The 13,345-nt window shown below is 39.0% G+C and overlaps 1 protein-coding gene across 7 annotated transcripts in view; it reads left to right on the forward strand.

Moving 5' to 3' along the window:
• PTS (6-pyruvoyltetrahydropterin synthase) overlaps window positions 1-13,345 on the forward strand; it is a 119,132-nt gene that overhangs the window by 36,636 nt on the left and 69,151 nt on the right. The window contains exons 6-7 of one of the 7 annotated variants that reach the window (XR_009564961.1): window positions 8,952-9,195; window positions 9,792-11,180. The exons of 4 other annotated variants lie outside the window; for them this stretch is intronic. Coding sequence is in view for 1 of the 3 variants with exons in the window: in XM_060304048.1 (XP_060160031.1) it covers window positions 8,952-8,988 (37 nt within the window). In the remaining 2 variants the exon portion in view is untranslated. Of the gene's footprint in view, window positions 1-8,951; window positions 11,181-13,345 lie in introns of those variants that run through there. 2 more of the 7 variants (XR_009564960.1, XM_060304048.1) reach the window with 2 other exon arrangements.

A 13,345-nucleotide genomic window follows, 5' to 3' on the forward strand; every position in this document is an offset into this window, starting at 1 on the left:
GCAGCAGCAGCAGCAACAACAAATAATAACTAATGCGAACTACAACAAACCCTGGGAAGGAGGGGAATCTGGTGTGCATAATGGTCAATGGTCACATTATATTTTTTAAATGTTCAATTTTCAAGGGAAAATTATAAGACATACAAAGGAACAAGAAAGTGTGTTCTGTATATAGAAAAAAACTCCCAGCCAATAGAAACTGTCCCTGAGGAAGTCCAAATGTTGGACTTACTAGACAAAAACATTAACTCAGTCATTATAAATATGTTCAAAGAACTAACAAAAGCCATGTTTAAAGAATAAAAGAAAAGTTTAAGAATGATGTCTCAACAAAAAAGAATATTAATAAAGATATAGAAATGGTAAAAAGGACCATACAGAAAATTTGTAGTTGAAAAGTATAACTGAAATGAAAAATTCACTAGAAGGACTTAAGAACAGATTTGAACTGGCAGAAGAAAGTATCAATAAGCTTGAAGATATTCAGTGAAGATACTGAATAAATTTAACAAACGAAGCGCAAGACTTGTATACTGAAAACTATAACAAAGAACTCATAATAGCCAAAATGATCTTGAAACAACAACAACAAAGTTGGAGGACTCACATTTACCAGTTTCAAAACTGCAAAGGTACTGTAATCAAGACAGTGTGGAAAGATGGTGGAGTAGAAGGACAATAAGCACACCTCCTCTCGTGGGCATACCAAAAGTACAGCTATTTACAGAGCAGCTATTGATGAGAAACACTGGAGTCTACCAGAAAAGATCTTCTATAACTAAAGATATAAAGAAGGAACCACAAGGAGACAAGTAGGAGGTCAGGAGTTATCAAGACCCATATCCCTGAGAAAAAAATGACAATTGCAGAGGTTCTTTACAAGGAGTGAGGAATATAAGCCCCACATCAAGCTCACCGTCCTGGGGGTCTTACACTGGAAAAACAACCCCCCAGAATGTTTGGCTTTGAAGGCCAGCAGAGACCCACAGCGTTGGGGGAAATAGAGACTCTTCTCTTAAAGGGTGCACACAAAATTTCACATGCTCCAGGACCCAGGGCAGAATTTGAAAGGGACCTGGGTCAGACCCACCTGCTGATCTTGGAGAGTCTCCTGGAGAAGCAAGAGGCAATTGGGGCTCACCCTGGGAACATAGACACTGGTGGCAGCCATTTCTGGGAGCTCATTCTACCACAAAGACACTGGTGCTGGCAAGTACCATTTTGGGATCCTCCCTCTAGCTAATTAATGCCAGGACCTTGCCCTACCCACCAGGCTTTTGGCACCAATACTGGGACACCTCAGGCCAAGCAACTACCTGTGGGGGCCACAGTCCCACCTACCAGCAGGCAGGCTACCTTAATACCCCCAGAGCCCACAGCCACCCCGGTCAAGGCCCTGTCCACTAGAAGGCCCAGGACCTGGCCCCACACACTAGTGCACATGCACTAGACCTGGAATGCCCAGGGCCCTGCAGCCAGAGGTCCCAGGGCCCAAGACAGGATCCAAATCAATAAAATCAGAAATGAAAAAGGAGAAGTTACAACCAACATCACAGAAATATAAAGGAGATTAAAGAGACTACTACAGATAACTATATATTAATAAAAATGGACTACCTAGAAGAAATGGACAAATCCCTAGAAATGTACAATCTCCCAAGCCTGAACCAAGATGAAATAAAAAATATGAACAGACCACTTACAGATAGTGATATTGAATCAGTAATAAAGAAAAACTCCCAACAAACAAAAGTCCAGGACCAGATTCCTTCACAGGTGAATATTACCAAACATTTAGAGAAGACTTAATGCTTATCCTTCTTAAACTATTCCAAAAAATTGCAGAGGAACTTCACTGAACTCATTCTACAAGGCCAGCATCACCCTGATACTGAAACCTGACAAAGATATCACCAAAAAAGAAAATAATAGACAAGTATCGTGGATGAACATAGATGCAAAAATCCTCAACAAAATATTAGGAAATCAAATCCAACAATACATTAAAAGGATCATACACCATGGCCAAGTGGGATTTATCCCAGGGATGCAAGGATGGTTCAATATCTGCAAATCAGTCAACGTAATACACCATATTAAAAAGCTGAAGAATCAAAATTATATAATCACCTCAATAGATACAGAAAAAACTTTGACAAACTTCAACATCTATTTATGATAAAATCTCTCCAGAAAGTGGGCATAGAGAGAACATATCTCAATATAATAAAGGCCTATATGACAAACCCACAGCTAACATCATGCTCAATGGTGAAAAGCTGAAAGCATTTCCTCTAAGATCAGGAACAAGTCAGGGATGCCCACTCTTGTCACTTTTATTCAACATAGTTGTGGAAGTCCTAGCCACAGCAATCAGAGAAGAAAAAGAAATAATCCAAATTGGAAAGGAAGAAGTAAAACTCACTGTTTGCTGATGACATCATACTATACATAGAAAACACTAAAGGCACCACCAAAAAACTGCTAGAGCTCATCAATGAATTTGGTAAAGTTGCAGGATACAAAACTAATATACAGAGGTCTGTTGCATTTCTATACACTAACAGTGAACTATCAGAGAAAATTTAAGAAAGCAATCCCATTCACAATAGCATCAAAAAGAATAAAATACCTGCAAATAAAATAGCTAAGGAGGTAAAAGACCTGTACTCAGAAAGCTATAAGATACTGATGAAAGAAACTGAAGACAACACAAACAGATGGAAAGATTTACCATGTTCAGGGACTGGAAGAATGAATATTGTTAGAATGACCATACTACCTAAGGCAATTTACAGACTCAGTGGCATCCCTATTAAAATACCACTGATGTCTATCAAAGAACAAGAAAAAATAATTCTAAAATTTGTATGGAAACACAAAAGACCCCAGATAGTCAAAATTATCTCAAAGAAAAACAGAGCTGGCAGCACCATGCTCCCAGCCTTCAGACTGCAGTACAATGCTACAGTAAGCAAAACAGTATGATACTAGCCCAAAATCAGACACATAGATCAATGGAACAGAATAGAGAGCCAAGAAGTAAACACCGACACTTTTGGTCAATTAATCTGACAAAGTAGGCAAGAATATACGATAGGAAAAGACAGTCTCTTCAATAAATGGTGCTGGGAAAACTGAACAGCTACATGTAAAAGAATGAAACTAGAATATTTTCTCATGCTATATACAAAAGTAAACTCAAAATAGATTAAAGACCTCAGTGTAAACCTGGAAACCATAAAACTCTTGGAAGAAATCATAGGCAAACCCTCTTTGATGTAAATTGTAGCAATATTTTTTGGATGTCTCTTAAGGACGAAGGAAACAAAACCAAAATAACCATATGGGACCTAATTAAACTTAAAAGCTTTTGCACAGCAAGGGAAACCCTTGACAAAAGAAAAAAACAAGCTACTGAGTGGGAGAAAATATTTGCAAATGATATGACTAATATCCTTATCCAAAATATATAATATCCAAAACATCCAAATCCAAAACATATAAACAGCTCATATAACTCAACATCAAAGAAACCAACAATGCAACTAAAAAATGGGCAGAGGACCTGCATGGACATTTTCCTAAAGAAGACATACAGATGGCTAACAGGCACACAAAAAGATGCTCAGCATTGCTAATCATCAGAGAAATGCAAACCAAAACCACAATGAGATATCACCTCACACCTGTCAGAATGGCTATCATCAAAAAGACCACAAATAACAAATGTTGGTGAGGATGTGGAGAAAAGGGGACCCTAGTACACTGTTGGGGGGAATGTAAATTGGTGCAGCCACTATGGAAAATGGTATGGAGATTTCTCAAAAAACTGAAAATAGAATCTATCATATGATCCAGAAATCCAAACAAGATGAAAACATTAATTTGAAAAGATACATGCACCCCAGTGTTCATACTAGCATTATTTACAATTGCCAAGATATGGAAGCAACCTAAGTGTCCATCAACAGATGATTGGATAAAGAATCTGTTTTATATATATATATATATATATATATATATATGTATATATATTTATATATATATATTTATATTTATATTCTATTGTGTGTATGTGCATCTATCTATCTACTATTACATATATATATGTAATAGAATAGAGTATTACTCAGCCATAAAAAGGGACGAAATTTTGCCATTTGCAACAATGTGGATAGACCTGAAGGTTATTATGCTTAGTGAAATAAATCATACGGAAAAATACATACACTGTATGTTATCACTTATATATGGAATCTGAAATATAAAACGAATGAATGAATTTAACAAAACAGAAAAAGACTTATAGATTTAGAGAACAAACTAGTAGTTATCAGTGAGGAGAGGGAAGAGGGAGGGGCAAGATAGAGGTAGGGGATTAAGAGGTACAAAGTACCATGTATAAAATAAGTAAGCTGCAAGGATATATTGTACAACACAGGGAATGTAGCCAATATTTTATAATAACTTTAAATGGAATATAGTCTATAAAAATTGTGGATCACTGTGTTGTATACCTGAAACTAATGTAATATTGTAAATCAACTATACCTTAATTAAAAAAAGACAAATGTGGTACTGGCATAAGAATAGACATATAGATCAATGAAACAGAGTTGCAAGTCCAGAAATAAACACATACATTTATGATCAACTGATTTTTTTGGTCATTTAAGATAAATTCTATTACATGAAGATTAAACTTCTGTTATGAGGAGATTCATACAAGATTAAACGCCTTTTCCCAATGAATCTGAGTAAATGAATTTTACTGAATGTATCTTCTAGAGTGCTTTTGCTGCAGGTTGCTTCAAAAAAGAGTGAAATCATTTTGAATGTTAGAATTAAAACAATTTGCTAATTTATTGGTCCTATGACTCCTTTTATGTAATTAAGAATTCTTATGAAATAATATATTTATGTGCTTGGAAACACTCTCAAACTCCATTTTGTCTTGAACCTTATAACCTCTTCTACCCATCACACATTCTTTTTTTAAAAACTATTTTTAAAAATTGATGTATAGTTGACTTACAGTGTTACACTGGTTTCAAGTGTACAACATAGTGATTTGATATTTTTATACATTACAAAATGATCACCACATGGTTAACTGATTTTTGACAAGGGTGCAGGACAATTCGATGGGGGGAAACTTGTCTTTTCAACAAATGGTGCTGAGAAAACTGGGTATTCATATGCAAAAGAGTGAAATTGGACTCCTATGTCATACCATATAAAAAATTAACTCAAGGTGGATCAATGACCTAAATGCTATAAAACTCTTAGAAAAAAAACAGAGATGTAAATCTTTAAGACCATGGATTAAACAACAGTTTAATAGATATAACTTAAAGGGGTGGGATAGGGAGGGTGGGAGGAAGGCTGAAGAGGGAGGGGATATGGGGATATATGTATACATATAGCCGATTCACTTCATTATACAGCAGAAACTAACACAACACTGTAAAGCAATTATACTCCCATAAAGATGTAAAAACAAAACAAAACAAAACAAAACAGTTTAATAGATATAACGCCTAAAGCAAAGGCAGCCAAAGTAAAAATAGATAAGTTGGGCTTCATCAAAGCTGAAGTCTTTTGTTCTTCAAAGGACACTGTCAAAGTGAAAAGACAACCCAAATAATGGGAGGAAATATTTGCAAATCATATATCTGATAAGGGCCCAGTATCTGGAATATATAAAGAGCACTAACAATTCAACAACTAAAAGACAAATATCCCAATTTAAAAATGGGCAAAGGATTTAAATACTTTCTCCAAAGAAGATGTATAAATAGCCAATAAGTACATGAAAAGATGCTCAACATTATTAGTCATTAGGAAAATGCAAATCAAAACTACAAAGTGATACCACTGTGAAGAGATACCACTTCACAGCCATTAAGATGGCTATAATCAAAATGACAGATGATTACATGTGTTGGCAAGGATATGGAGAAATCAGAATTCTCATGCATTGCTGATTGGAATGTAAACGGATGCTGCCATTTTGGGAAAGAGTTTGGCTTTCCTTCAAAAAATTAAACATAGAGTTACTATTATATGACCTAGCAACTTCACTTCTAGGTATGTACTCAAGATAATTAAAAACATTGTCCACACAAAAACGTGTACATGGATGTTTATAGGAGCATTTTTTGTAATAGCCAACATGTGTGGAAACATCCAAATGTCCATCTACTCATGAATGAGTAAAAAAATGTGGCATATCCATACAATGGAATATTATTCAACTATAAAAAGGAATGAAGTACTGATAGATGCTACAGCATGGATAAACCTTGAAAACATTATGCTAAGTGAAAGAAGCCAGACACTAAAGGCATGTATCCTATGATTTCATTTATATGAAATATCCATAATACACAGATCCATAGAGATAGAAAGTGGTTGCCAGGGACCTGGGCAACAAGGAGAATGGAAAGTGACTGCTACTTGGTTTGGGTTTTCTCTTTGAGGTGATGGAAATGTTCTGGAATTAGATCATGGTGACAGTCTCAAAATCTTGTGAATATACTAAAAACCACTGAATTGAATTTTATGGTATGTGAATTATACCTCAGTAAATTCTTTTATTTATATACTATTCTGTGAAGGCAAGGTGGGGTAGTAGAAAGAATGAGACAGAACTTTAGTATTAGATCCTGTTTAGAAACCTGGCTTCAGGAGAATTTTAATCTATCTGAGCTTTAGTCTCCACTGCTGAAAATTGAGGCATTAATACCAATCTTACATATTTTTATGTACATTAAATGAGAAATACATGTAAACTGTTTTGGGGGATGGGGTGGGTCTGACATATAGTAGGTGTATAACGCATGGTAATTTATTTCCTTCCTTCTTTCCTTCCTCTGCCCCTCCCTCCTTTCCTTCTTTCCTTTCTTCCTTCATACTGGATTAAGGCACTGGATCAGGAGAAAAAAAAAATATATAGGAGTCCTGCTATTATATGGAGACAATAGTCTAACCTTCCCTGTGAATTGGGGCAGAAGACTGGGGGGATGGGGGACAACTCAGAGGGGAAAACTCTGATTTAAGCAGAAGTCTTCCATTCATTCATTGCAATGTGGAGCTCAGCCCAAGAGAGGGTCTGTAGGAAGTCATCAACTTTCCCTCTAGGAAGGAGGGAGCTATTAGCTACAGGGATAGCTGTTGACAAAACAAAGTTGTTCTTTGATTCCAGCCAGAAATGACTTGATTTTTCTTCAGGACAGGGACCACAAGAAAATTAATTTTTAAAAAATGCACTCCTTTGGGCTTCCCTCTCCTTCACCCCTTTCTCTGAAATTTTGGACTCTATTTCCTGGAAATGCACACTTTGAAAAAACTCCATAGGTGATTCTAGAACAGTGCTTTTTAAAACTTTAACGTGTATTCAAATCACCTGGTGCATTTTGCTAACATGCAGTTTCTGATTCGGTCGGTCTGGTGTGGGGCCTGAGGCCCCTCATTTCTAACAGTCTCCCAGGTAATGCCAAGATGCTGCTGATCCATGGACCACACCTTGAATAGCAAAGGTTTAGCAGCTGATCTGCATAAAACAGATTGAAGCTGAATGTTAGACTAATTGTTAAAGTTGAAAAAGCTGGGTTCTATGACTGTACCGTGCACCCCAAACTTTCCAGTCCGCCTAGAGCTTATCTGCTGAAACTCTTCATGCTGTAGAAAGTGTGGTGGGCACTTCAATACCTGGTTGCTTTCTCTGGGAAGGAGAGCTGTCAGAGAGGAGAGGGCAGCTGCTCTTCTAAGGTCAAAGTCTGAGAGGAGGTCCCCTGAAATTCACCAGAAGCAACCCCTGGCGACTGCAGGGATCATCGGCCTGAGGTGCTTCGGGGTTTTTGATCCAGTGTCCTGGGTATGTCAAAGGTGTTTGGGATGCAACATGGGCATCATGGGGGAAAGAGCGCAGGCTTTAGAGTCAGAGAGGCCTCAGACCTCATCGTAACCTTGGATTGTACTTCACTTATGAATAAGAGAACTATCTGAGCCACAGTTCTCTTATGCATATAATGGAGAAAATAATACCAGCTTGACACAGCAGGACTGTGTCAAGCTTTAAGCGATAATGTGCCTGCCACAGTCAGTGCTCTGTAAGGAGTGGTTCTTAGCCACTGATGGCAGGTCACAGTGTAAATCTAAGAGGAAGGGCCACCAGGGAGAGGGTTGATCAACGTTCACTTGTCTTCATGGAATGAGAGAAATGAGAGTAAGATGGTGAGATTTTAAAAGAGAACACAGGCTTCCCTGGCGGTGCAGTGGTTGAGAGTCCGCCTGCCGATGCAGGGGACATGGGTTTGTGCCCCGGTCTGGGAGGATCCCACATGCCGTGGAGCGGCTGGGCCCGTGAGTCATGGCCGCTGAGCCTGCGCGTCCGGAGCCTGTGCTCCGCAACGGGAGAGGCCACAACAGTGAGAGGCCCGCGTACCGCAGAAAACAAAAACAAAAACAAAAATCACACAGAAAACACAAAAATTTATTTAATTTAAAGGTCTGCCTTTTATTCCGACATTACAGCTTTTTGGCATTTTATTATTAAAATGTCCTTTTTCTTAAATGAAAATACCGTCCTCGTAGATTGTAGATAGTAGAACCCCCTCCCACTCATCTGTTTATTTTTAAAATGTCCTTATTTGGCAAAGTAAGAAATAAGCTGGCTTTATTTGGGAAGATTAGCACCCTATCTAGGTCCCTGAAATCCAAAGTCTGGAAACCAGGGTCTGTGAAGGCTTTGCCTCATATCTTCCCCAAATGCCTTGTGGAAAGAAGCCGGGATTGCTGGCTTTTAAGTAGGGACTGGAAAGCTGTCTCAGGGTGAGTGTCAAAGAACTCTTCCTCATTGAGTGCGACGTTGAAGCTTTTAATGGATTCCAACGTTAGAATCCACAGTCCCCCCAAACTGAAAATTGGTTTCATTCATTTTTGAGGGCACTTCGTGGTCTGGTTTGGTGTGTGAAGAAGTGAAATGAGACAAGAAGAGAAGTCCAGGCTCAATGCTCCCCAACCCCCAGCAGAAGAGGGACTCGAAACTGCATCCCAGGCAGAGGGAGGAGGAAGGTTTGGACACCCTTTTCATGTGGCCGGCCAGCATGCATTTGAAACCATGCCCCACGGCGTTAACAGAAACTGGTGACTAACAGAAATATTTGAGCTTATCTTACAGAACAGCAGGTAAGGGAATACTTGTTAAAACCCCCCTCCGCTTATAGCCTGCCCTCTCTGAGCAAAGCATAAGCGCAAGCTCGCCTTAATTATTTTGTTGCCGATTGCATACCCTTGAAGTTTCACGTAGCCTAGGAATTTGGAGTCAACTCTTGTCCAGTTCGAGTCAGCTAAGACTAGTTGGGACCACTGACCCTAAAACTGAACCTGGGTAGAACACAGATTACCTCACCTTTTCCCTACTTCCAGTCCTCTTTCCTCATGCCTAAGACCACTCTGCTTCTTTATCCTGTAAACGTTTCAAGCCCCTCGCCTTTGGCGAGGCAGATCTGAGAGTCCTTCTCCCATCTCCTCATTTGGCTGCCTCGTGAATAAACCTTTTCTTTGTTACAAACCTCAGCATTTCAGCATTTAGCTTGCTGCCCATTGTGCACATGCACCTGGTTTGGTGACTGGTTTCTCCCTGGAGAGGCAAGAGCTCTGCCTGAGAGGAGGTGCATTGCAAGGTGCTTGGAGAGAGTTTAGCAAGCCTTGGTCAATAACCTCTGGAAACAGTTGGCTCTCCCTTTAGTTCCTGTTAGCTAGACTTTGAAATTTCTTTGCAGGGTGAAGTATTTATCAAGACATTCACATTCTTGTTCGTACTGTTTAACTGGACAGCTCAATAGTGAGAAAACATAGGATGGTTTAATCAGTGGGGCGTGACTTAGGACTCCCTGGATGAGCCATGGATCTATGTGGTCGTCTGATGAGAAAGTGATGGAGACAGCTCTCCAGAGGTAAAGTCAAAGAAAGTTGCTACTTATGGGAATTCCCTTACATCCAATTCTTTAAAAGTGTATTGATTTTCTAAAATCCTACCTTATTCATATAGGATTTCAGGTAGCTAACAGAAATATAAGATTTAAAAAAGAAGAAATTAAGGATCTAAGGGTAATAAGAGTAGAAAGAATAACACAGTAAGAGGAAGGTGGGGTTCGTTATTTTAGAGACGTTGGCTGACTGTTTCTCTGGGTTTGATACTGTTGTAGGCACTGAGGGAATGACAAACCCCTGCTCCAATGGAGTTTATGATGTGCTGATGTAATATACAACCCTATTGAAACACAGCCCTGAATCCAGCCCATACCTTTCCCTTTTCAATATCATTTCATTAGTTGAATCACAGGAACATCCTTTAATTCATTTAATTCTGTTAGATGCTACTAACTTGTGCCATTAATTGTGAACTCTGATTGTTTTCCTTTTGTACTGAATTGATACGATGTAGCAACATTTTAAATATTATTACTGTATACTATAGCTTCTTATCTTTCCTAAAAACAAAACAAATAACAGTATCTACTCTCCTGATAACAAATAGGCTCTATTTTTAGCCTGTGTACAAATGCAGTTTTGTCACTTATATAATTTGTTATTGATACAATATTTGTAGAACTGTTTCCTGAAACTTTGAGAAACATTGACTTAAGAAATTAAAATCTTATTCTAACATATCTTTCAGTTGAGAATTACCATTTCAAAGATGCTTTTTAACAAATAACATATAAGGGCTATTTAAAAAAAATTGTTGGAGTATAGTTGATTTACAACGTTGTGTTAGTTTCAGTTATACATATACATATATTCATTCTTTTTCAGATTCTTTTCCCATATAGGTTATTACAGAATATTGAATAGAATTCTCTGTGCTATACAGTAGTCCTTGTTAGTTATCTATTTTGTATGTCATAGTATGTTTATGTTAATCCCAAGCTCCTAATTTATCCCTCCCCCCCAACTATAAGGGCTATTTTTAAATGATGATTGAAATTGAAACATAAAATCTAAAAATTCTAATGGAACATGTGGATCCTAAGAATACAATAGATGCCATTTGGAGATATACTGATTTATTTAAATTATTTATAATGTATTGATTATTAATGATAATATAATATTGCCATGTTTTAAGAACTGATACAAACATTATTACTGTTTTATTATTTGGCATAAAGAAAATTATGTGAAAGATAATGTATTCCTTTTATCATGAATAAAATTTTGAATGCTTACAATATATACTCTCAAGCCAAAGATTCTGATCTAGTTGGTATGCAGTGGGGCCCAGACATCAGCACTTTGAAAACTCTGCAGGTATTCTCAGGTGCTGCAAGGCATTTTGAAAGCTCTGCAGGTATTCTCAGGTGCAGCAAAGCATTCTGAAAACTCTTCAGGTATTCTCAGGTGCAGCCAGAGTTGAGGCCAGCTCTGTTGGATGGCATGGAGAAAGCAAAAATAAATTGGTATGTATCATGCTCTGAAGGGCCTGGTGACACGTGAGGACAGGGAAAGGAGTGACTATTTTTAAGCGCTCCTGAGGCAGACCTTGCTTTGCATCTGTTTTATTTAATCTTCACAACAATCCCATGAGCTAGGAACCATCACTCCCATCTTACAGGAATTGAGACCCAGTGATATTAAGTGAATTGACCAGAAGCTAGTAAGTAAAGGAGCTGAGATTTAAAAACATTTATGTCTACTCCATCTTGTTACAAAAAAAATGATTTGGGGCTACAAGCTGGGATTTGAAATCAGGCCTTTCCTTTTTGGCCGTGCGTTCCCACCCGCTTGACATCCCACTACACAAGATTCTAGCAGCAGAAAGTGATTTGGTTCAGGCATAACAAGAACATTATCTTGATCTTCTGAAATTGGTGCTCTGGGGCTTTTATTTAGTAAGTACTTCTCAGGACCTCTATATTTATTAACTGAGTAATAAGAGTGCTGTTTTATTGTAGGTGGAAATAAGCTTTCTTGTGTTTTATGCTGAGAGAATAAGTGCATTTATCTTTATTTGTTTATTCTAGAGCAGTAGTTCCCACCTGGGGGTGACTTTGCCACCCACGGGGTATTTGGCAATGTCTGGAGGCATTTTTTGTTGCCACAACTTGTGGAGGGGGTGCTACTGGTGAGTAGTAGAGGCCAGGGGTGCTGCAAACATTCTACAATGCACAGGACAACCCTCATGACCAACAGTTATCCAGACCCAAGTGTCAGTAGTGCTGAGGTTGTGAAAACCTGCTCTAGAGGAAGGGAATTACCTGGTATGTGAAATATTAGTGACTTTTAATAACAACCAATAAATACCATTTATTAAACATCCGTGGTGTTTTGAACCCTTCAGTTGATCAGTCAGCATTTATGTTCTTGGTATCACGTCCAAAGGTCCATTAAAAATGGTTTTTGACCTCAGGAAGCGTACACTCCAGCGGGAAACCAAGAAAGTTCTGAAAACTTGAGCAGCTGTCAGAAGCTATCAAAATCATAGTCCGTACAATGAATGGCAAGGAAGATGGTCCCTTCTATGTGAGTGGTTAAGAGCAGCATCTCTGAAGTTGGGAAGAAAGCTCTTTGTTGCATTCCTGATTCACCTTTTGCTATCCATGTGACCTCAGACCAATACGTTGAACTGCTCTAATAAGTCCTCCTCCATAAAATGAGGATAATGGTAGCACCCATATCATAAGGTTGTTGGGAGATTTTAATGAGATAATATTGATACATGTGGAGCACAATGCCTGGCACAGAGAGGCACTCAGTAAAGTCTTGCTTTCCTTGTTGTTATTATTATTGGAGAGAGTCCACTGAGGTGGGGCCTGGGAGCTGCCCACACTTCCTCCGGAGGAGGATGCCTCCTTGAGCGATGACAGGCGAATCAGGGCTGTGGGTGCTCCACTTGGGCTCTAGGACGCAACCTGTCCAGCTGGTAATGAGCTGTTCACTGCAGCCGAACTGGGGTGGCGCTGGGCTTGATTGGCTGGGGGAGGTGGGAAAGAGGATAGATAGCGAGTTCTCTTTTCCTGTGAAAGTTTGTAAACTGAAAACATTCACTGCAGTCTGCAGAGCAGAAGCAGTGTGGGGAGAGGTGTGTGAATGTCTCCATCTGTGAATGAAACATGATTTAGAGCAAGGCTGCTCCAGACTTCTTCCCCAGGCAGGACATGAGCTCTCTAGAACTCTCTAGGGGAGGTGATAGGCTGGCTTGCCCCCAGACACTCAGGTGAGGACAAAGGGTGGGGTGTTCATGCCCTGGATACCTGCCAGCTTCTCTGCTACTGACTCTGCTCTGCTCTGGCTCTTTGCCTTTGACATGGATTTTACCAGAGAAGGGCACGCC

Source organism: Globicephala melas, chromosome 8 (genome assembly GCF_963455315.2).
Source record: "Globicephala melas chromosome 8, mGloMel1.2, whole genome shotgun sequence".
In the NCBI taxonomy this organism is placed as follows: Eukaryota; Metazoa; Chordata; class Mammalia; order Artiodactyla; family Delphinidae; genus Globicephala; species Globicephala melas.